Here is a 22,735-nt window from a genome sequence, read left to right on the forward strand (position 1 = left end):
CTTTTCCAATCACTTTGTCAATGCCCCCTTCCTTAGAAAGGGATCCCAGCTGTTTGGCTTCCTTACCCTCTAATTCCAGGCTACTGGGCCTGTTATCCCAGCATCGGAGCAGCCAGGTGACAATGTGCTTGCCTGGATGATGACTGAAATCTTTTCGCATATCTCGCAGCTCACTCAGGGATAGGGATAGGGTGGTTTCCATCTTGTTTATGAGTTCTTCCTCTTCCTCCTCCTCTCCTTGTGATGGCCCTGCTTTTTCATCCTCCCTTTCTAAACGAGCTTTCACTTCCAAGATTTCTTCTTGTGTATAGGGGCAACTGATACAGGCATGGGTTGATTCCCTGGTTCAGCTGCAGTGCCTGTCGTGGGGGTTTGGAGTAGTCACAGCGCCTGTCACTGAGGTTGCAGTAGCTGCGGTGCCTGTCATTTTGTCATCAGATCCAGAGACCTTCTCTTCCCCTCAAGGGTACTGAATAGTGTTGAACAGGGCTCGGTAGGCATGGGCCAGGCCCCAGCACATTGCAGTGATTTGTGTCTCCCTAGAATTTCCAGCATTCCTTTTCCAAATATTCTACTAATTTTTCAGGATTCTGCACTTGTTCAGGGGTGAAGTTCCAAAACACTGGAGGTGCCCACTGTCCTAGGCATTTGCCCATGCTATTCCACACTCCCTGCCACTCATAACTATCCAACTTTGGGGCAGATGTCTGTATGATATTCTTAAATTGCTTATTAACCTTAGACAAAACCGAAACAATATTCCCAAGAAATACCAATAGAAGTATCTTAACTACCCAAGGATGTTCAAGATACTGAAAAGTTAGTGTAATGAAGGAGGAAACATCATAGAAGAAGGTAGCGAAGATGCCATTCTGTATTTCCTCCATAAAAAACCTCTCAGAGGAAGAGGTCTAGTTGCTAATTGTCTCCATGAGGTGGTACCCAAAGTACAGTAATGGCTTCAGTACAAAACCCAAATACCAGATTAAGCTCAAGGACAGTGTTTTAATAACAAATCTCCCAGGCAAAACATCACTAATTACTGCAGAGCACAGCAGACTGCAAAAACCAACACCGATCTTTAACATATACAGCAAAAAAATGAGCATGGTGCAGATCACATAAAGTAATATCGAGAACAGAAGAATCAATGTCGTGACCCGCAACTGTTAACAGATATAAATTCCTTAACATGCTCTGGTTAATCTGTTATTATCTCAAACCCTTTGAGCCCCACACTGGGTGCCAAAAAGGACTGTTGTGGTTTAGCCCCAGTTGGCAACCAAGCACCACACAGCTGCTCGCTTACCCTCCCCCCTGGTGGGATGGGGAAGAGAAAAAGCAAAAATAAGAAAACTCATAGGTTGAGATAAGAACAGTTTAATAATTGGAATAACATAAAATAAAATTAAAAAAAAATTGTAATGAGAAGGAAAACAACAAGAGAGCGAGAGAGGAACAAAACCCAAGGGAAAAAAACAAGTGATGCAACCGCTCACCACCCACCGATCAATGCCCAGCCAGTCCCCGAGCAGCGACCACTACCCCCTGGCCAACTCTCCCCAGTTTATATATTGAGCCTGACATCATATGGTATGGAACAGCCCTTTGGCCAGTTTGGCTGTGCCCCCTCCCAGGTTCTTGTGAACCTGGCAGAGCATGGGAAGCTGAAAAATCCTTGACTGATGTAAGCACTGCTTAGCAACAACTGAAACATCAGTGTGTTATCAACATTATTCTTATACTAAATCCAAAACACAGCACTATATCAGCTACTAGAAAGAAAAATAACTCTATCCCAGCTGAAACCAGGACAGATACTTTCTCTTCAAGTGTAACAATCATCAAATATGTGGTAAGAAGTAAGTATTTTTCCCAGGAGTGGTAAAGTAGCTGAAGTAAAATGTTTGTTCATGAGCACTCAACCTAGTGACATACTGACAGTATGTACATTATTCATATGTGCAACATAAAGAAAGAATTTGACAAACTTTAATGTGTAGACTGCTCAGTATTAAAAAGAAACAAATAGGTAAGTATTGCATAAAACAGGAAATGTGCAATCTAAAGCTTCTGGTCTGGATTCAGGTTTCTTGAAGGTCTCCCTACCCATGATTGTATGTTCCATAGATGAGTTCAGTACCCAACTGAATGCCAACTCAGGCCCAATAGGTTGCTCTTGCAGCATTTGCTCCCATCAACAACTTCTGCTCTGCATTGGGAGATTTGGCCATGGGTGGGTAAGTTCTGATGACTTCAGTGGAAATTTGCAGGGAGCTCATCAGTACAAACCTTACTACTCGAGCAGGGACTTAGTGGAGCAATTTGTCAAAAATGAACATTACTCCCTGGTAAAACTCACCCCCCCTGAGAGCAAGCCACAAGGGGTGCATATGACTTACACAGGGTGTGTGGCTTGGGCTTCCCATGGCTGCGAGGTGAATTACAACCTGCCAGTAGTGGTGGCAGATTTGTCCTCTTAAATCCCTGCTGTTTGGCTAAAAGTTAGGCATGTAGTGGGAATGTCTTCCAGCAGGGAGAGAGAATTGGGCAGGCAGAGAGTGAATCCCTCCATCCTAAACCATGAACAGTCCCACCAAGGTGTCTGTTGGAGCTGCCTACCAACAAATATAACCATGATTAAAACATTGTGCTTGTTACAAGATGCTAAATAAAACCAGCCATTTAATAAAACCAATCCATTTTAGTATAATAAAATACATCAGGTATGGGATATTTTATGAAAATGTTTAATTCAACTGTTTCTTTGGAATGTAGTAGTCATAGTTTGGAAATTTAAGTTACAGTTCAGTTCTATGTGATTTTTTTTTATGCTACTCAGTGTCTGAGAATACAAATGTCATTTAAAGTTAAGGCTTCGCTGTTCATTTTGAAACAACAATTTACAAGTGTCATATTGTCATAGAAAATAAAAATTTCTGTAAAAAAAATTTGCACAAAGTTTTATGATGGTACAAAACATGAAGCAATAATATACCAGTAAAATGAAATCATTTTACTACAGAAGATTTTTATAGTTTTTCAATAAAGAAAAAATATGTTATTTTACACTTTAAAAATTATGAAACAATCTAAAACAATATAAACTGAACATTTTGTAACACTGCCTTTACAAATTAATAACTTTATAAACATATAATTTTTTTAAATATATTTATCAGTGCAAGATACTTTTCAATGTAAAGTTGCAGTATCATTTTTCCTTTACTGAAGGGCAACTTTCATTCTATTACCTTCAGAGAAATCAAATCTTCAGTGCTAGATCCTCATTATCATAGTAAGGTCTGAAGACCACAAAGGAGATGCACTTCTTTTTACGTTCACTATTCTCAGTATGTTAAAAGAAGAAAAAAACCACCAACCACCAGCTTTACTGTTCAAATAGATCAAGACCAAGAGCTGGTCCAGAATCTATTGAAATACATGGGAATATTTCAAAAGGTTTTGGGCTTGGGCTCCCCAATGGGATTTTCTCTTCAAGGCAATATATGCATGTAACTCTCAGTCAGGTTAGTGGACTAGAAGTTTCTTCAGCTAAGGAGAACAGCCACTAACACCTGAATCACAAGGTGGTAGTGTGCTGAAAGTAGTTTTGAAAAATCATTTTTTTCTTTGGGTTAATTAACTAGCTGCTGCGATACTATTATGGTCAAATTACACTGTTGGATACAAATGAAAATTCTGCCTTTGCCAAAGTGAGTTTGTCACTTGGGACATTTCATGGACATTTCATGCCTAACTTTCAGGCCTTAGGTGCTCTGTCTTACCTTCTTGAGGACCCAGGGTCTAGAGCCTGGGGAGGTAATTCAATTTAGGCATCTAAGTAGGTGTTTGAATATTCACTATAGTCTCTGCCTTTAGGACTCCTTTGAAGTAGCAACTGTCCAATGTTTTTTCTATTGGGTCTTCCTTCAAAATATTTTCAATTTCCAAACTCATATTTTTACCTCCAGCCTCCCTCCCTTTTCCTCAATTTCTGGGTTACTGGTGGATTTTCTACAGGTTTTTCTGTTTTATGCTTCGTATTGGTGAAATGATATGCTTCAAAACATTTACTTGATAAATAGGGGTGGATTCTGTTGCTCTAGTAATTCAAGGCTGAATTAGCCCTTCTTGAGTCCTAATCCTGGACAGGATACTTCATTGCTCTACTACAAAAGCAATTTTGGAAAAGACTAACTCACAAAGTCACAATCACTTCCCTGACTCTGCTCAGGGAATTCAGTGAGGAAAAACATGAGTTCAGCACTTTGCAGGACGTTCCTTTCCCCATGTTTGCACTGGTTTTACCCGCTGATTGGTAGCTACCCAGGGGAAGGTTAAAGCTGCCTTCTTCCACTGCCTCCCCAGTTATGGCTGTGCTGTGTGTGGGTCACCGCAGAAAACCCAGGGGCTCCCTTTGCACCTGCAGGAGGGGAATGATCCCTCTGGTCCCTCACCTCCTCCTATGGACCCCTGAGGGCAACAAAATCTTGTTTCTTTTTACCCTGTTGCACCAGCTGCATAGGCTATTGAATATTATTTGTCCAAGAATATTTGTCCTAAAATATTAAAAAATTGCCACATAATTGTCAAACACATTTTTCCGACAGTTTACACAGCTCACTGAATCTGTCACTATCTGCACTTCTGGTCAAACAGAAGCCTCCTGGTATGAAATGCCAATTGGATATAACAGGATGGTAAGAACATACCCTACATACACTGTGGGATTTTATTCTGCCCTCAATACCCATGCGTATGCCCAATTAGCATTGATTAGCATGAAAATACACATTTATTGAGAGAACAGAACTCTGGGTTCAGGTAGGGGCAGGAGGAGGAAAGTTTCTCATTTTAAAGGCAATCTTTTCAGTAAGCGACTAATTTTCCCTAGTGTAATTAACAGGCAAGCTGTTCAGGATAAAAGACATGCTTCATGACTTCAGGAAAAAAGATACTGTCACTTTATGCTGTTAAGAAGAAACCCAAAGTTCGACTTTGGAGGGTAAAGTTAAGAATTTTCCCTTATTTTTTAACACAATCTCTAATAAAACCCTTTGCCATTACCAGCAAGTTAAAGCTGCAGTTTTCTTTCCTTGGCAATGGCAAATGCTTATGCAATCTACTCGGAGAGAGAAGGAGAGAAAGGAAGAGAAGAGAAAGGGAGAGAGATTTTACATTTGAAAATACATTCTATATGAAAGAACAATAAAAGGGGATATTGCAGCTTTATACAAAAGGGTCAAGAGACATGAAGTTGAAATACAGAAAGCAGAACAATCGAGCCAGGTTGTCAAATCTGATTAGCCCTTGCCTTGCTGAGGCTACTTTCTTACACTAAAATATACTTTTCTTTTAGTCAGTGAGCCATCAGAATATGATTAAAGACAAGGGCATAACTGCAGAGAAGCAGAGCTGTAGTTAATGTTAACACAATGAGAAGCAGTACAAACAAAAAGGCACTTGAGAGGACATACACTAGCCAGTGCCAAGGACTTTCCGGTTTAGTTTTTAGGCAGTACACTCGGTTACCAGTTGTGTCTGATGATGGCACATACTCTTTTATGGAGTTCACAAGCACAAAATTTAGTACAACACTGAAAAACATCAATAAAATGTGACTGTATTGCTTCGTAAACAGAGCTGACACACTATATCGGTACTGATGCAGCAGTACTTTCAAAAACATCCTAACCCTTCTTTGCCTATGCACAACACGAGCAATTATACACAAATACAGGTGCAGGAGTCCACTAAATTGCTGTTACTCCAATATTTTCTGGGCACTGAGCTACAGACAGCATGTCCATCCAAAGGACCCCACTGAATACATTTTGTGACAGCATCTTGGATTTTGCACAGTAAAAACAAAATTATCCATTAACGGAAAACAAAAGAGAGGGAGAGAAAGAAAGACAAAATGAACTATAAGTCAATCATACTTGGTCTCAACACCAGCATTTGATTATTTCAAATAAAACCAACAGAAAAAGCAGACTGTACATGATTCAGATTGTTAACACAGATTGTTGTCCATGTTTATCGGTTACACACTCATCGAAGCTCCTGAGAAAAGCTTGGCTCAGTGTCATCAATGCACTTTTCAGCCTGTACAGTAAAAGAAGATCAACAGTTCCCCAGCACGACCGAGCTATGTCCTTCTATCCCGATTCTCTGAAACTTCTCCAGTCGCTTTATACCTTCATGCTTCCGAGTATGAATTCTGTGTGTTTAGTTTATCTTTTTTCAGTTTTACACCATCAACCAGTTCAAAATTGTAATTCTCCAGTGCAGACAAGTTCCTCTCTGACATCCCATTGTGCCAACAGGCACAGTACAGGACAACTCCACAGATGGCTCCTAAAAGCACCCCGAGTGCACTCATGGCTATGATGGTAATAAGGATTGGATCTAGGGTCTTCAGGACGTTGCCTGGTTTCCTGGAGATGTTATCATCGTAGTCCTCGCCTGTATGGTACGGAGGTGTAAACCCTGAAATGGAGTAAAGAATTGCAAAATTTTCAGAACTGATTCTAGGTAGAACTTCGCTTGATGAGTTGGAAATTTGGAGAAAGGACATCGAGTTTCTGACATAAATTGCTACATAATTTGAAAACATAGCTGCTTGGAGGGAGTTGTAAGTAGCTAAAAACTATGATGCAGCCCAAATAGTTGTTGATTTTTTTCATACTGTTCTCCAGTCCCTGAATCTGCTGCATGTTAGTAGGGGGTCTGATTCTGCCTTGGATTAAGTGGGAGTCTTGGGAATGAATAACCAGACCTTCTGATTATATTTTGCCAGCTTGCAGTATTTAGCTCAAAAATGTTAATTAAATCTTGTTCAGCTCAGTGTGAATGTTTATAGCCTTAGACAGTGGTTGGAAATCTCCAGCTGTTTTGCGTCCATCTCCACTTCACTGACTTCAGGATTGGACCTTGAAACGGAAATCGTGACAGAACTGACACAGAAGAGCACTCTGCCCCCTTGTGTAAAATATTCACTGGGTATCATAATGTTTTCCCTCAACTCTTTCAGTTTATGAAAGAGATCCAAGAAGCTTGCAAATGCTGCTAATTGTTGCAGGAAAAGCCAAAAAGTCTTTTTGGACAAACCCTGCTTTCACTGAAATCAATGATAGCAATCCCATTGACTGTAACAGAAAAAAATTAAGCTCATTGCCTGAAAAATGCAAGTATATTTTATTATTGGGACAATATGACAATTATGATCAATTTAATGATCCATTTACAGCTATCATCATTGAAAATGATAATGCTTTGGTAGACTGGTCATAAAATGACATTTTCAGCCAGGTCTGAGAAACAATTAGCCTGAAGAGTTTTGAACCTAATTACCTAGACACTGTGTGAGTCATAAAATGTAAGATATAATGATAGCTGTTTCTTCAGCTGTGGACAAGCCTTTTAGATAACAAATATTAAGGAGCTATAGTGTGCATGCATATATATGTATACAGTGTAACAAATTACGTATATAAAGTCTGAAAGGTTTGAGACAGTCATAAATAATATAAAGCCTGTAAGATTATATGACATAGAAGAATAAAACTATTAAATCCTTCAAGTAACGGTAGGCCTTCTTAGCATCTGATCTAGATAAATCAAAAAACCTTAATACAATATGGAGTTAGAGAACTAATCTATAAATAAATAAATAGAATACACAAATTCACATGAAAATACACTTTAAAATTCATTCCCTTTCAACAATAACACATTTTTTACCTGTTTGATTACTTTCTGGGTCTTCTTCTTCATCTATTTCATTCTCCACATCAGTTGATTCTAATGAAGCAAAGAGAATTGACATTGATTATTAGGGTTACAAACACTGATTGACTATCATGCTGGCAATAATGGTATAGCAGATTTTCCTGTCAGAGCATCATTATGTCAGCTTGACGGAACTGTTCATTATGATGGTCTCTGAAAATTAATGGGGAAAAAAAGAAAGATTTAAAAACTCCTCCCTGCCCAGCCTTGGCACAGTTTTAGTTATCAGCAGGGGTTTTCCATGTCTGGGAAAGAGAAATCAGTGTGATGAATTAGCATCTCATTCATTGTATTTACAATTTTGGAGCCCAATTCCGTAACACTTCATCAGCATAGGCATAGTTAATCACAAGAATAGTTTCACTGACTGCAGTGAGACCACTTGTGTTTGGGCTTCAGACTAAGCTTTTGGCTTTAGCTCCCACAGGCCAAAATCTTTGCTCAACATTTGCTTTGAACAACCAAAACATGCGGAGGTAGGAAAGAAGTTACTTTCCTCTCTCATTTGGAGTCAGGTAAATACCATCACTGTGGTCCCAGCACCATTCTTGGCACTGAGGACACAGCAGGAAGACCAAGCAGTGCGTCCTGCCTCCCCTTCCTGGTAACTGCCTCTCTGGTGGCATATGATGAACCCCAGGAGGTGGACTGTGTGATAAAAAGAGATTGTACAGTTTTCTCATCCTGCAGTGAAATTACCGTGTAGCTGAAGTCTGTCATGTTACACTCAAAAGGCTATTAGCTACAAAAGGTGAGGAACACCCTCTATTATTGCTCTCAGTTGTGTTGCCAGCTCGCATGGCATAAGTTTGTATTTATTTCTAATGCTGAGGGTTCTCAGTTCTATTCCCTCTCCTACATAAAAGTCACTGCTTCATCTACATCATGAAGGACAGGGTTCAGTTGCTTGTGTTTTTATCTGCCAAATTACGTGCAATGCACATATGATCAGCAGTGACTGGAATAACTCAAGACTGGCCAGAAATAAAAGGACTCAAATAGCATCTCAGGAATAGCCTGGCTCAGATGTGGAAAAGGCCACGTTCTAACATTACTTCATGTCCCACGTGTCTGGGAGCTGGCAACTACAGCAAACAAGCCACAGCAAACTCCGAATTACAGAACAGCAGAGGATAGAGCAGGGGCCATGTCACCCTATCTGTGTATCCTGTAAGGGTTTGATTGGTCCTTTAGAAAACCTAGGGTAGAATTAAAGTAGGTTTGGTGGTAAGTGATCTAAAAAGGGTGAAGAAATAAAATTGGATTTTGAGTATTAGCTAAAACAGGGAAGAGCATTAGGAAAAGCAGAGGAATTTAAAGAGGATAGCAATGTGAAATACAGGGAGAGATGTGAGGATGTGAACATGCTGTGACCCATGTCAGTAGGGTGCCAGTTCCGATCCAAAAGACTGCAGCTGCTGCAGTACTGAGGTGACACCAGCAGCACTTACTATGAATAAAGCTATGGGCCAGATCAGGGTATTTTCAGTGCAAAACTTCCTATAGAGTCAATAATTATCTATCCCTTTCTCACAGAAAAAAACAGTTATTAAAACAAAATAAATAATATTTTGGACAAGATTTCTATATGTTCTTGCTATTCATACTTACTTCGGCAATCCTCTTGTGCTACGTGATTGTCAATTTTAATATCATCCACAGCAATTCCTCCAGTTCCTTTTCCAATTTCTCCCTCAATTACCACCTGGCAAAATAAGATAAAGTTCACATTGTTTTCCTTTTAACACACAATTCCAGCATTCAGGATATCTTAATTAGTTGTTAACACACGTCTTCACTTGCCAAGATGCCACATCTACATGTACTTTGATTGTGGCCTGCCAATCTGTGCTGCATGCCTTTATGAACTTACATATACAAATGTGCATTTATAGAATGTCATAACTTCATTAAAGACTTTTACACCAGCAGCAGAACTGTGTCAAGGATGCAGTTTTGTGACATGAAAAATTATTTCTAAACTATTTATTTGGCCTTCGATAACAAATTGCTTGTATCACTGTCATCTGAGAAACCATGAAATATGCCACTATTATTACTGTCATAGCAACAGCACCTCATTTGTAGGTATAATACTGTCTACATAAATCCTTCAGTGACATTTTCTGCTATGGTATATAAACCATGACCAGCAAGGTCTTACTGGCCTCGACTCTGTTAGCTCAGTGTGGAGCGGCCAAGCTCACCTGATAGTGTTTCACAGACTTGTGAAGAAGAACGCGTCCTTCCTTCCAGCAGTTTGCCTGGTGCCCGCTCAGGGTCCACAGCACCTGATCGTATTCGTCCGGCTTTTGGTACCGCAGTTTGATCTTCAGGGTGCCGACGTGTGCACCGGACATGTGGTACCAGAAAGTCATGCAGTGGGCAGAGTTCTGTGAGTAAATCACGGGGCTCAGCAGTCGGGCGACTTTCCCTTTCTGGCTTTCGTCAGCTTGCGAGTAAAGGAAATTGCCATCTCCTACTGTGACAGAAGGACTGTGTTAGGAATAGCCACCAGCTTCCATATTCTTTGTTTACTTAAGAGGCCCCAACCACCCCCGATCATTTTGCTTTCTTTCCATGCTGATGGGCCAAGCCTCACAACCAAGAGGGTTAGAGGCATTGGTTTGGGAGCTCTAGGAAAGCTGATGTGCTCTAAGGAGAGTTTATTTCTTCTGGCAGTCTCCTTTGCTGTTCATTGGGATGCTGTGCTGCGAGTGAACTGTAACAAGATGTTCACTACATGGCATACACGAGGCATTTTCTTTTGCTCAAGGAAGGAGGCAAAAGCATGTTTGGTGTGACAGCGTATGCTCCATTAGTCAGCATGCAGCTCCTGAAGAGAGCCAGCCCTAGTTCAGCAGGCTAGACAGAAATCCCTCAGGGCCTACTCTACACTAATTGTGCAAAGAGCTATTTTTAATCTCTGTTTAAAGTAATCTGTGCTCGAGAAGGCAAGATTAGAATGGGAAGAACACTGGAGGATAAACTAGCTTTGAACAGCCATGGTCAGAGAGCAGGAACTGAGATCTAAACAGTGCTCCCAGAGTCTGAGCGTTGTCACAAATGCTGCCAGAGTTATTCCCTTGATTTTGGCAATAACATATTGGGCTCTGTATATTTGTGAGCCACTTCCTGAAAAAGTAAGATTATGGCTGGTATTTTCTGAAGAACGTAATGGATTTATACATGTTGAAATCTGAATACCTAATGCCCTTAACTGGGGAAATTACTTGCTTAATCACACTGGGAGAGAAGCATGTGGGAGTGTGATTAGTTTGGTAACAGAAAATTGCTAAGTAAGATACTGACTACAGAGAAGTGCTTCTGATTTACATCAGTCAGGCATCCATACCAGTCAGCTTTTGATCAGCTCCTTTGCAGAGAATTATGGTGGAAAAATATGAAGTTCATCCTGGTGTGTGTAAGAATAGATTGCATGTGTAATGTACTCACACAAAAGGATGGAGATAGCATTTTTTGGCATTGATATAAAGTTATTTTGAAAGTAGGAAGGAGAAAAGTAATAATAACAAATACTATTTCTCAAATGCTGAAATAAGTATATATATCTTTGTTTATACCAATGCTTAAACAAAAGAAAAGTAAAATGAGGTGAAATAAGATATTTTGGAAGGGTGATATTTTATCAGCATTGGTCTTTGCTTATACATTATGTTCTTGAATTTTATTTGAAATAACGTATAATTGAGACTTGCTGGATTGTAATGGTATAGTTGTGCACCAATGAAGAAGGGAAGATGAGCATTGCCACTCTGGGAAGTATAAGAAGGACAGGGTCATAAAAGGTAGACTGGGAACAAAGAGGAGTGGGTTAAACCCAGTGGTTGGAAGAAGTTGGCCTAATAAATGGGAAAGGGAAATATTTATTCTAACAGGAGAGAAGGGTGTTTTCTTTTATTTGGATTTTTCTGTGGGCAGTCAGAGGTATCCTGGCCAATATGCATGTGGAAGTATCTGGTCTTTAAAGAATTTTATAAGGGAAGATCATATTAAATGGCCAAAAAAAGTAGGCTTTTTTTTCCCTTTTTTCTGTCTTACTGCAGTAACATCTTGTCCAGCTTCTTCAGCAGCAGTGCTTGTGCCTATATGTTCTTTCCAGCTTTGCTTCTGTGCAGAGGGCAGCACAACATGTGCAAATCTCATCAAAGAATGGTGATAGGGAAATCCAAAGGGAGGAAAAAAGAAAAATAATCACAGCATTAGGATGGCTGTCTCAGTTGGAAGACCTAACTCTAGCCAGACTTATTCATAACATGTATAATTTGAAGTGACATACAGCATATCCTGCCGTCTTAAAGAAATTGCTGTCGAAGATCACTTCTGTGGAGTTTCTTCAGCTTTATACAAGTACAGCTGAGAGCAAGATATGCCTGGGAATTGCTCATTGTGGTTCTCCCAATATATAGGGTGGCCTTGCTGTGTAGTGGTGACACTGAGGGGCTTATCAGGGACGGCAGTGCCATTCAGACTGCTTGTGGTCTGCGTTCACACCCACCCCACTCATTCCATACCTGCTGGCAGGTGAATGCCAAACCTGGCAGGTGAAGGTGCCCTTAGAGTTGAAGGAAAATTTTGGAAAATATTGAAAGTTAGTGCAGTAAGGAGCAAAAGGGGCTGCCTGTAAGACTTACTGAAGCTACAGCTAATGGAACAAATAAGTCTTCTGCACTAGCAGGGCCTAGCGGAAACAACAAAATCTCATTTGAAGAATATCATTTCTTCATCTCTTGATTGAAGACAGGTTCAGTCTCTCTATAATCCTTGGTGGCAAAGTGCAGATAGCTCTCATTTCCAGAATATTATTGCAGTGCTAGGTCAGGAACTCTGTCTTCATTGTCTTAATTAGAGCTTTACTTATGCATGCCTTTTAGATTTTGTCAGTCTCTGGCTAACATAGCTTTTAACCTCCTTTCAATGTCAGATCCTACTGAGCCATTTCACTTTACATCAATTTTTCCACCATTACAGCCTTCACTTCAGCTAACTGCATTTAGTTAATTTGATGCCATTTATTTGTACAATGCCATTTATAGTCAAAGTATTATAAGTTTTTTTTCCCTGAAACTACTGTACTTGTCTTAAGATTCAATTGAAAGTGTCTCAGAATGTAAAAAGTCCAATTTTGTCTAATTTCCTTGTCATTCTCATTAGGCAAAGGGGTTGCAGAAGTGGGAAGGGGGATTCATCTCAACACATTTGATTAATCTGCACGTATGCAAGAGAGAACACTAAAGCGAGAGGCTGCACAGGTCACGCAGTGCCCTCCGTTCGCAACTAGCCAGCAGCATATTTATTGCCTAATTATGCAGAGCCATGAGTTAGATACTACAAAACCAACCAATCAATTTCCCAGGGTGATATTTCTGGAAAAACTATGTGTGAACGAAGGGATGGCTATAATCTCCAACTCCTGATGGAGAGGAGGAGGGCATGGAAATACATCCATCTGGGAAGTTTCACTTACCACAGCTTTCTGTGGTGGGCAGTCCTTGTAACTACAAACAGGAACAATGTGAGGTTTGTTTATGACTGTATGGTCACTTGGTACATGATATTTGCAGAATATTTGGTCATTCAGATTTTTTCTACCTTAGATGGTGGTTATCCAAAGGCAAGTCAGGAGAAGGCAGCATCTTCAATTCCTGACAATAAATGATCTTTATTCCCCAACAAAAAGGACAATTATGGTCAGTTGTGACTACATATAATGCATTAGGTTGCCTAGAGAATCATCTTTGAGACTCTACATATTTTAGGTATAATTCATTCTCCTCCGGTTTTGTAAGGCATGTTGGTATTAAACGGAACAACCTCTTCCCATGTAAAATGGCTAAGTCATGAACTCATGATTACCTGTGTGGTCTTGAATCGGCCCAGTTTTGCTGGTCAGGATTGCCCACTTTAAATCCACCTGGTTGTCGTGCTCCCAGTGGCACAAAGTCTTTTGGGATCCCCAGCCAAAGGCACAGTTGAAGTTGTATAGTGGCAGCTCTGCAGGGAAAGAGGGAAAAGGAGGGACAAAATGTGATTATTAATTGCATAATTCAAATTTTGTACTTCAAAACCAAATGCATGCATTTGACCATTAACAGAGCTGTTCCTATTTGAAACTCTGAGAAGATATAGCAAGAGCAGCCCTGCTGGGAAACAGATGAAGAACGACTATTTCTAGTAAATGATGTGGTTGTTTCTTGTCTCTTTATGACCCGTATTTTTGGATTTTTTGTGGTTAGATTAATTCTTCTGATTTGCCCACATTAGCTGGTAACTGTACAGTAACATATATGACTCAAAAAGAAAGCTCCGGCTTACTTATCAGATATACTTGCTGGTTGATAACATCTATTTGTACCATAAGTGTGCAACGTTTTGCAGCAACTCACAATAAGATTTGGACAAAAATAAGAAAGGGCAGAAACACTAATGGAATGTCCTTGGCAGGAGAGGATTTCTGGTGAAAGCTATAGTACATGGCTTCAGTGAGGAACTTATTTCAGCATCTTCCAGACAGTTAAGTAGGCCCACAAGATGGCAGCATTGAAATGGACAAATTGAGACGGAAAAGGGACAAATGTGGCTGATTGCCAAATGAACTCAAAATAAGCTTCAAAACAAGCTCCACGTAAAACAAGGGAAGTCTGGTATTATGGTCAGGATGAGATCATATCTTGTTTTCAGCTTTTCTTCAATTCTGCCCAAAGGTTTAATACATAGTAGCTTATTTTCTTCAATAGAACTTGGAATTTGAATGGAAAGATTATACAAAGATAGCATATAAATCCCTTGCATTTCTTATTTTCAGAAGCAGTTTGGAATCTTTTGGGCTTTTGGTTCCTACCCCATTGGTATGAACCTTTACCTCACCTTGAGCAATGACAACTCCCAGTAGAGCAATACCCTTCCCACAGCAATGTGACCAAATCCTGAAGTCTTTTCTCAGGCATGACTCACGCCTTATTAAAGGAATAACTTAGGTTTACTTTAATGAGGTGCTTTGTGCAAGTATGAACTAAGAACAAAGGACTCTGTGCTCCCATCAATATCAGCTCTGGGGGAAGAATTGCGTTCTTTTGCTTTCTTGCCCATTATAGAAAAAAAAGCCAGGAAAGATAATGCAGCCCCTAGAATATGTTTTGTTTATTGTGGGAAAATATGGAGAAATATGGGAAGTGTGTTGGGACCTGTGGCTGGCCAGACCTTTGAGGTGGAGCTCTTCCAGTCTGAAGAGGCAACGACCTCCTCCACGTAGTGAGCTGCCCAGGGAAGACTGGAAAGGCTTTTGAACTCACAACCTAGATTTTAATGGCAAGTAAACTAGAATAATCATTTTATCAACACAGAGAAAGCCTCAGGTGAGTAGGTTGGGACAGAATGGATATAAAAAGGGTTCATCTATCATTCTCTCCTTGCCTGCTGTGTCCTTGTTTGGCGGGTCCTTGCTCCCAGACACAGTTTTAACTCAGCTCACTGGATTCCTGCATTGCAGCCACTGTGCCCTCTCCCCTCTGGCCCCTAGAACATTTCTTTCTGTCAGCAGAGAGGTCTGAGCGTACGGCAGCTCCTGCCCCTCTCCTCCGCCTGTCAGTACCTCATCTGTGCTGTGGCATCTCTCCGCACTGAGCCCTCATTCTTGGCTCCTGCCTTTCATCTGCCCCATCCCGCCTGCCTCCCCCCTCCCTCCCGCTGGCCTCCAGAGCGGTCTGCTCCACACTGTCACGAATATGCATCCTAGCTGGGAACAAATGAATTAAAGAGATAATGTCTGGCACAGGAATTCACTGTGGAGAAAACGTTTCCTGGAGGACCCTAGCCCTTTCTAGGAAAGGGGCAGATTGAGATGAATAATCTCTCTTTGGGCTCAAAACATTGAAGAAGCAGAACTCAGCCTGTGCGCACATGAGTGCAGAAAGGCAATCCATTATGTTTCTTTCTTCAGTATATGTTTTTTTTTTCTAGACAATGGGGCCATGATCAAAGACATCTTGCCCGAAAGGGGACATCTGAAAATCAAGGGGAGTTTTTAAAGAAACAGAGTGACATTGAAATGAATTAAAGGGTTTTAAGTTCGTGAAAAATAGCCTTTCATTGCCAAGGAGGCCTAGAGAGAGCTATATTGCATGGCTTTGACATCAGAGCCATGAAACAGAACTTTAGAAAAGGTCTTAGAAAGCGTAAAACAAAATTAATCTTATTAATCCCGAAGGATTATATCACGCAAAGCTAGTGATAGCCTGTGTGGTATTCAAACCACAAGAAAGGAGAACAGTGGTAGATAGATCACATCAATCTGAAGATATCACACAGCATAAATGAGCACATAGCACAAAGAGATTGAAAGGACTGGTATTGTTCAACTCTGAATAAAAATAAATAGCAGAAGACACAGGAGAAATATGTAAATGGGTGAAGAATCCAGAGAAGGAAGATTACAATATTCTGTTTTCTCCATTTCATAGCCTGAGAATTGTAAGATATCCAGTGAAGTTCAATGTGGATCAAAGGAAAAAAATTTCTCATATGATGTGAGCGATACCTGCTTCCCTCAAATGCTGCTAAGGCTGAACACAATTCAAAGAGAACTGGACACTAAAATGGATAAGGAAAATATCCAGAATTTAATTGTTAATTCTGAAGTGCAGGGAGTGACAAAAGCCTTTTGCTTCATGGTCTGAAGCCAGCTCTGAACATTGGGATTAGAAGGAGAGTTTCACAGCAGAGCTAAATTTCACAGCACCATCTAATAAAGAATTTCTTACACTTTCATTTGAAATATATAGTCTAGGAAATTGGCAAAGAGCCCAAGTCTGATATGTTTTGGCCATGCCTGTGTTCCTTGGCTTTGGTCTCACAGACAGCATGGTGTAGCATAAAAATGAACTTCTTTTCCATGCAGAAGTTAATGAGAAACCCCTGAAATTGAGCAGGATTTGACCAGTACCTGCTCTCAGTTAGCTATTTCTTGCTAGGTTCCTATTGTTTTCTTAAAAGTGATTGTGTTAATATATTCCTTAGACAATCACAGCAACAGGATTGAAGGTCAAAGGCAAGGCATTTCAGAGTGCTCTTATTTTATGGGCTCCTTAAACATGCCATCTCTTATTGTCTGTTCTCATGTCTCTTCCAATGCTTCTCCCAGGGACCCATAAAAAGAAAAAATAGACCTGCTAGCAAATTAATAATAGACACTTGTAGCATCAGGATAGGTTCATTAGTTGTATGGACAATGGATCTGCCCCAGCAAAAGACAGAATAGTTCAACGCTTCTATTAAAGGTCCCAGGGGGCTGATACAGTAGCTCACAGTAAGCTACAGGCAATCTGTCCTCTTCTTTGTCCTTGAACTATAGCTTGGCAGCTCTGGTGGAAGGAAGGAAAGTAGGGACGAGTAGCATTTGGTGGGCTCCCTCTGCAGCGCTGGCCCATTCCTCTGCTAGGATAATTCTCCTGCCAATAAGTGATTGATCTCTGGGTTTGTATGTATTGAGAGGATGAAGAAAACCAGCTATTATGTAACCAAATAGCAGCAGTTCAGATGAGAATCTGAGAGGGAGGTGTGACGAAATCCCATATGCCTTTTTCAAAATGTAGGGTACGTGATACTGAATTAAAACAGATTTATCCTCTCAAAGAATGACCAACAGCTGTGCTTCTTGACCACATCTTGCTCACAGCTGGAACCACTACTGCACACGAACAAGAAAGTCATTTGAAAATCTAGTTGAGTGAGTTTCTTGCAAGTCCATTAATCTTTCGTGGCCCACAGACTTTGACATATTTTCATAACTCCTCCAACAAGAGGCAAGAAGGAGCATGATGGCATTAAAGATGCTATGAAAATTCTCTACAGGATGCTCTTGCCAAAGGTAAGAGCAAGCAGTAAAATGGGATATTACAAACATAATTTGGACCACTTCAAAGTAGTATATTGGGTCTGATTTGTATTTGCATTTCACCTTTTTATACCACTTATGCTGGCAGCACAGAATTACCTTAAATGATAGTAAATGATAATTTAACTGCTTTAATATCCCTTTGTTGATGCAAAGTTGTCCCACCGTAAATGCGAATCAGACCTATTCTACCTTTAAATGATTTCTTAGCATAGATTTTAACCTCAGGATTTCTTAGTTATATTTTTCTGAAATAGCTATTACATGTGTGAAAAACAAGATACTTCTTGAACAGTCTGCTTTACAAAGGACTGAGCTTACATGCTGAGAGCACATAATGTAAATGAACAGCTTGCTCTGTATGTAAATAGCTAAGAGTCAAGCATTTCAAATAGTCCTTTGGAATTGAAAAAGATGTGTTCAAAAAGACTAGATGTTGGTAAGTCTTAGGACTGAAGCCTGAAAGGTATTTACATTGACAGACAGATTTGTTAAAGGCATCTTTTTAAGTTTGAGGAAGAAAGTAGATCCTCTCTTAAAAAAAATCAAAACCTTTGAACATTTTTAGCAGTTTGAAATAATGATTCTTTTTTATTTTCTTACAATTCAGTCCCCTTGAAATGAACTGTAAAAGTCTCCTTGATGGAAAGCTTGTTTATACATGGAGGCTTTCCAGCTATTTGCTCTTAACTGTTTCCATAGTGTATGAAAGCTGGTCGGAATAGGATAATCTCAGGCTTTGACACACACAAGCATGTTAGTCTGGGATAACAAGATTAGGGGTGTTTGCAAGCTTGAATGCAGGCAGGAGGACAGCAATACATGGCGCTAGCACCTATTGTGGAAGTACCTGCGCCATGGCAGGTGCTGCTACTGAGAGGGATGGTAAATCTCTGTCCTGAATCACTGTGGCACAAGCTGCTGTGGCCAGCACTGGCATGGCGTAGCCCAGGCAGTGTTACCCACTGGAGCCTGCATCTGCAACTGATCTGGAACAGCTCTTTGGCTTGGAGTTCACCATTTACCTCAAGGTATATTAGCATCTTAAACCAGCCCTTAGAGGGAATTAAGGCTGAAGCTGAAGGCTCAGTCCTTGGTGTGTTAAATTCATACCTTGTTCAGCTTGAGAATAGCTGAAAGAGCTGGAGTGCACTGATCCTCAGCCAGCTGGAGGGGCCCTGAGCAGCTCTGTAACTTCAAGGCCAGTTTAAACTACATTATCTGTGGCTGCCGTAGCAGACTCTCGCTCCCTGCTGCATGGCCTCTTGCTCTGATGTGCTTCATCATGCCAGCTAGGTCCACCCATGCCCCTTCAGCAAAAGGAAATGCTTACACCACCTTCATGCCAGGAGGGGTTTCCCCGTGTTGAGAGGAATTTCTGTCTGCCCCTTTTTGGGAGTTTTCTGGCTGGTTTTCAGTGAGGGATTATGAAGCAGCTGCAAACCTTTATGTCTTAAACTGGAGATTCTGGAAACCTTATTCTTATTTATTAGCATCTGACTGATCTCTATCTATGATCTTTGTAATGTGCTGCCATGTGGGAGCCTGGAGTTTGGGATGTGAACTTGTCCCTTATTCCCCGGAAGGAAACAGTTCCTACCAGCACAATGCATGGAAGTAACATTGGCATGCTCTGAAGGGAACCTCAGAAACTCCTTTACGAGAGAAAAAACTTGGCTCATCATGGAGTAAGCAAAGGTGGTGCAGGAGGGAAGTAAGGAGAGAAAATGAGGATATCTTAATCTCTGGCAGAAACAGTCAATCTATTACTGGAGAGTCCCACCCAAGCCAAAGGGATTAAACACAACCTGTAAATGCAACCGGCACTGGGGAGGAGGGAGGAAAACTGCACTGCACAGAGGCACTTTATGAATCTGCACTTTGTTTAAATGCAGGAAGATAGTTAAAAACACTAAAAAAATCCTTCATTTCAGCAAAATCGAAAGCTAAAGGATCATTTCAGACATAAATATTAAGGTGTTTTACTCTAAAACCACTGCACAGCATCCTTTAGTCCTTTGCATCCCCCAGCCCTCTCCAAACGGTGGGATCACCAGCAGCCCTTCAGCAACGCTGGCTGTGGGAGAGCAGTGTGGAGAGGTGTCCTGCGACGGCGGGCCGGCCTGCCGTCGTGTTTCTCACTGCACCGGTACTCCACAATCTCCCTCTGCTCATAAAGCAGGGCAGAGCCAGAAATAGTGTATGCTGACTAAGCCAACTGGATGACCCTGGAGACAAATTTTGAGGGGAGTAAAAGCATTCGCCTCTGCAAGATCAGAACGCAGAGGCCGAGGGTGGGAACAATGTCTGAGGTAAGTCAGCTCTATCTCTTAATCAGGTCGACACCATCAGTGTCCTTTAGGAAACTTTTGCATTATTAGTCCCATTTTTTTACTTGAAGCAAAAGCGGATTGTGTCACATGGTTGAGGAAACAATGATAAACACTTACCCACCCTGTTAATAAATCACTGGCAAGACTGTGCCTGACCGTACTTTAATGGAGGAAATGGGAGTAACTGAAAACTGACCTCTTTACCGCTCCACAGTTATTAATGCAAAGCATGTTAAACTGGTGCTCATAGTTTTTGGAGTTTGGGTTTTCTGGCCAAATCTACCCTCTCCCCCACTCCCAGTAAATTGTACAGGATATTAAAAAATGGTATGAAAGCTGTGGAAGCAGCAAACTAAGGATTTTAAAAGCTGCTAGTTATTGTATTGATTAAGTAAAAAGGACCTGCTGCCAGCCACAACTTGTTTTTCCCTTTTCAAGTTCATGGTAGCAGCTTATGTAACTCCATTTTGAGAAAACTTGCTAGAAAACAATATTGTAAAACTGCCAGCTCCCTGGTGGAGAAAACTGGCAAACTTTACTTGTCTTAGTTTTGTAAAACCAGGGATATAAATAGTGAGTGGGCCTGTGTAGCTCTGTTTTTGTTTTCCCAGAGTTTGCAAACACACTTTGTGTCACTGACATGCCACATTTAAACAGAGTGCACTGTGTGATTAAGTTAGTTTAATTTTGTCAGCATTTGGCATTTGCTGATGCAGAAGGAAATCTTGTTCTCTGCTGTGTCTACATGTGGATGAAAGGAATAAAATATTTACTGTACAGAGCTGAGAGACCAGATGCTTCTTTACTTCAGAGACTTTTAGGGAATGAGAAGTCAGGAAGTGCTGCAATTCATTATTTTGTATCTGGCATGAAATTTGGGTATGGAATTTATTATGTTTTCAATAAGAAAAATCTTTTTTTTACCTGGTTGTAATGTATTGTCTATTACTGTTGGCTTTTCTGTATTCAGCACTGTAGTACCACCTGGAAAAGAAATTAAGCATATCATGATACATGGGACACAACAAAGGACACAGCAGTCATTAGAAATATCCTATATATAAAATCTGAAGTATTACCATCTTTATTAGACATGTAGGTAACTGAGTATGTGAGCTTAAGCATGAAAATATGACATTAAAGATCTGGTTTCCTTTATCAAAAAAGAAAACAAGAACGCATTCTTAAAAAAAGCTGTATATCTTTGGAGTCCTTGCAAACACCAACTAATGAATCCTCACCATGTCCCTGTGGCCATCCTCATTTTATAGACAGTGATTTGCTCCAAATTACATGGGAAGTCAGCGACTGATCTCTGTTAGCATCTCCTAACAGTCACCAGTTTGTGCATTCACCCATGGCATGTTGTTTCTCATATCAGGGATGTGAGGTCCTCCAGCCCCTGCCACGCTGGGTCCTCCCTGTGCGTTACTTCACAGCTGCGTTGTGAGATCAGCTCACAAGAGAGGTGCATGGGAATTGCCCAACTTTAGGCTATAGTCTAAGGCAGGTTTCACTTGTGTCTCAAAGAGCAGGAGGAATTAAGGACTTCCCCTCTGTCTTCTTCTTCAAGCAGATGAACAAGAGGTGAATGGGGTCATGGCCCTCTCCTAAGATCGCTAATTGCTATTTTTAAAATACTTGACTTTTTAAAGCAAGCCTCATATTGATAAAGGAAACAAAAAGTAAATTAGCACAATTATAAATGCACAGTGGGGTGCTGATTACCAGTCAATGGCTTTTCTTTTCTCCAGCAAGCAAGTGCTTAAAGCATTATAGAAAGGATGACTATGATGACTTCCAATGAGAATGAATGCCCAAGCTATATCAGCTTTATGTTTGTGAGAATGATCTGATGGGAAATGTTATAAGCCACGCAAATAGAGTAGCTCTGTATGGGGTCCAAATAGAGCAGGAAGGAATCTGGCCTACAGCACAATTACAGTTAATTGCAAGGGAGGCTTCATTGTGATACTCACATATGGGCAAGTGCTATCAGGGAAGTGACTCTAACTGTCGTCCCCATGAGAATGCGGGTGCCACACTCACATTGGGAGTAGATAAAAGAGGGTAAGGCACTGAGGACATCCCCTCTGCATTGCCCTGCTATCCTTAACGGGCCACAAGATTTACACACTTTCCTTCTACGCATTTTGGAGGAAGAAAAGAATGTTTACAATGAAATTATTGATAAAATCACTTCTGTGCATTTTAGTGTTATATGTAACATCATACGTACAATGCAGCATGCCCAGTCCAGAACAACTGGGCATGCACTGCTCAGGGTTTCTAGGCGGTATAGTAATAAATTATACTAAAGTGTCTGCACTTTTGTAGAAGGGAAATGTAGTCATTTTCAATTTTAGTACTGAAATAGGTTCAGTTCCCCAAAAGAGCTGGTGCTCAGGAAAGCCGGTGGCTGTTCCTTCGTCTTAGAGATTATAAACTGCTCCCTAAGCACAACCTGCAAAAATTGCCAGAGGGAGTTTCTTCTGCTCAATAAGCTTTCCCTAAGGGACATGTGGGATGCAGTCCTGAGCTCCCTGAAGTGCAGAGACTATGAGTGAACAGAGAAGGTGCTTGCATAGATCTGTCTCCTTCCCCTCACACAGCCTCCATCTATGTGAAATATATCTCTACCTATTGGGCTTTGCAAGCCAGCCCTCAGTGTAGGGCTTTGCAGGAAGCCCCC

At 40.8% G+C, this 22,735-nt stretch overlaps 1 protein-coding gene across 4 annotated transcripts in view; it reads right to left on the reverse strand.

The window, feature by feature from the left end:
* Positions 1-985: 985 nt before the first annotated feature.
* Positions 986-22,735, reverse strand: part of NRP1 (neuropilin 1) — a 116,104-nt gene continuing 94,354 nt past the window's right edge. For 2 of the 4 annotated variants that reach the window (XM_072854604.1, XM_072854603.1), the window contains exons 13-18: positions 20,968-21,027; positions 13,675-13,812; positions 10,005-10,276; positions 9,409-9,502; positions 7,750-7,809; positions 986-6,495 (exon numbers count right to left, since the gene is read on the reverse strand). In XM_072854604.1, the coding sequence (XP_072710705.1) occupies positions 6,206-6,495; positions 7,750-7,809; positions 9,409-9,502; positions 10,005-10,276; positions 13,675-13,812; positions 20,968-21,027 (914 nt within the window). In that variant the 3' untranslated portion in view covers positions 986-6,205. Of the gene's footprint in view, positions 6,496-7,749; positions 7,810-9,408; positions 9,503-10,004; positions 10,280-13,674; positions 13,813-20,967; positions 21,028-22,735 lie in introns of all 4 variants that reach the window. The other 2 variants (XM_072854605.1, XM_072854602.1) reach the window with 1 other exon arrangement.

Source organism: Ciconia boyciana, chromosome 2 (genome assembly GCF_034638445.1).
Source record: "Ciconia boyciana chromosome 2, ASM3463844v1, whole genome shotgun sequence".
Classification (NCBI taxonomy): domain Eukaryota; kingdom Metazoa; phylum Chordata; class Aves; order Ciconiiformes; family Ciconiidae; genus Ciconia; species Ciconia boyciana.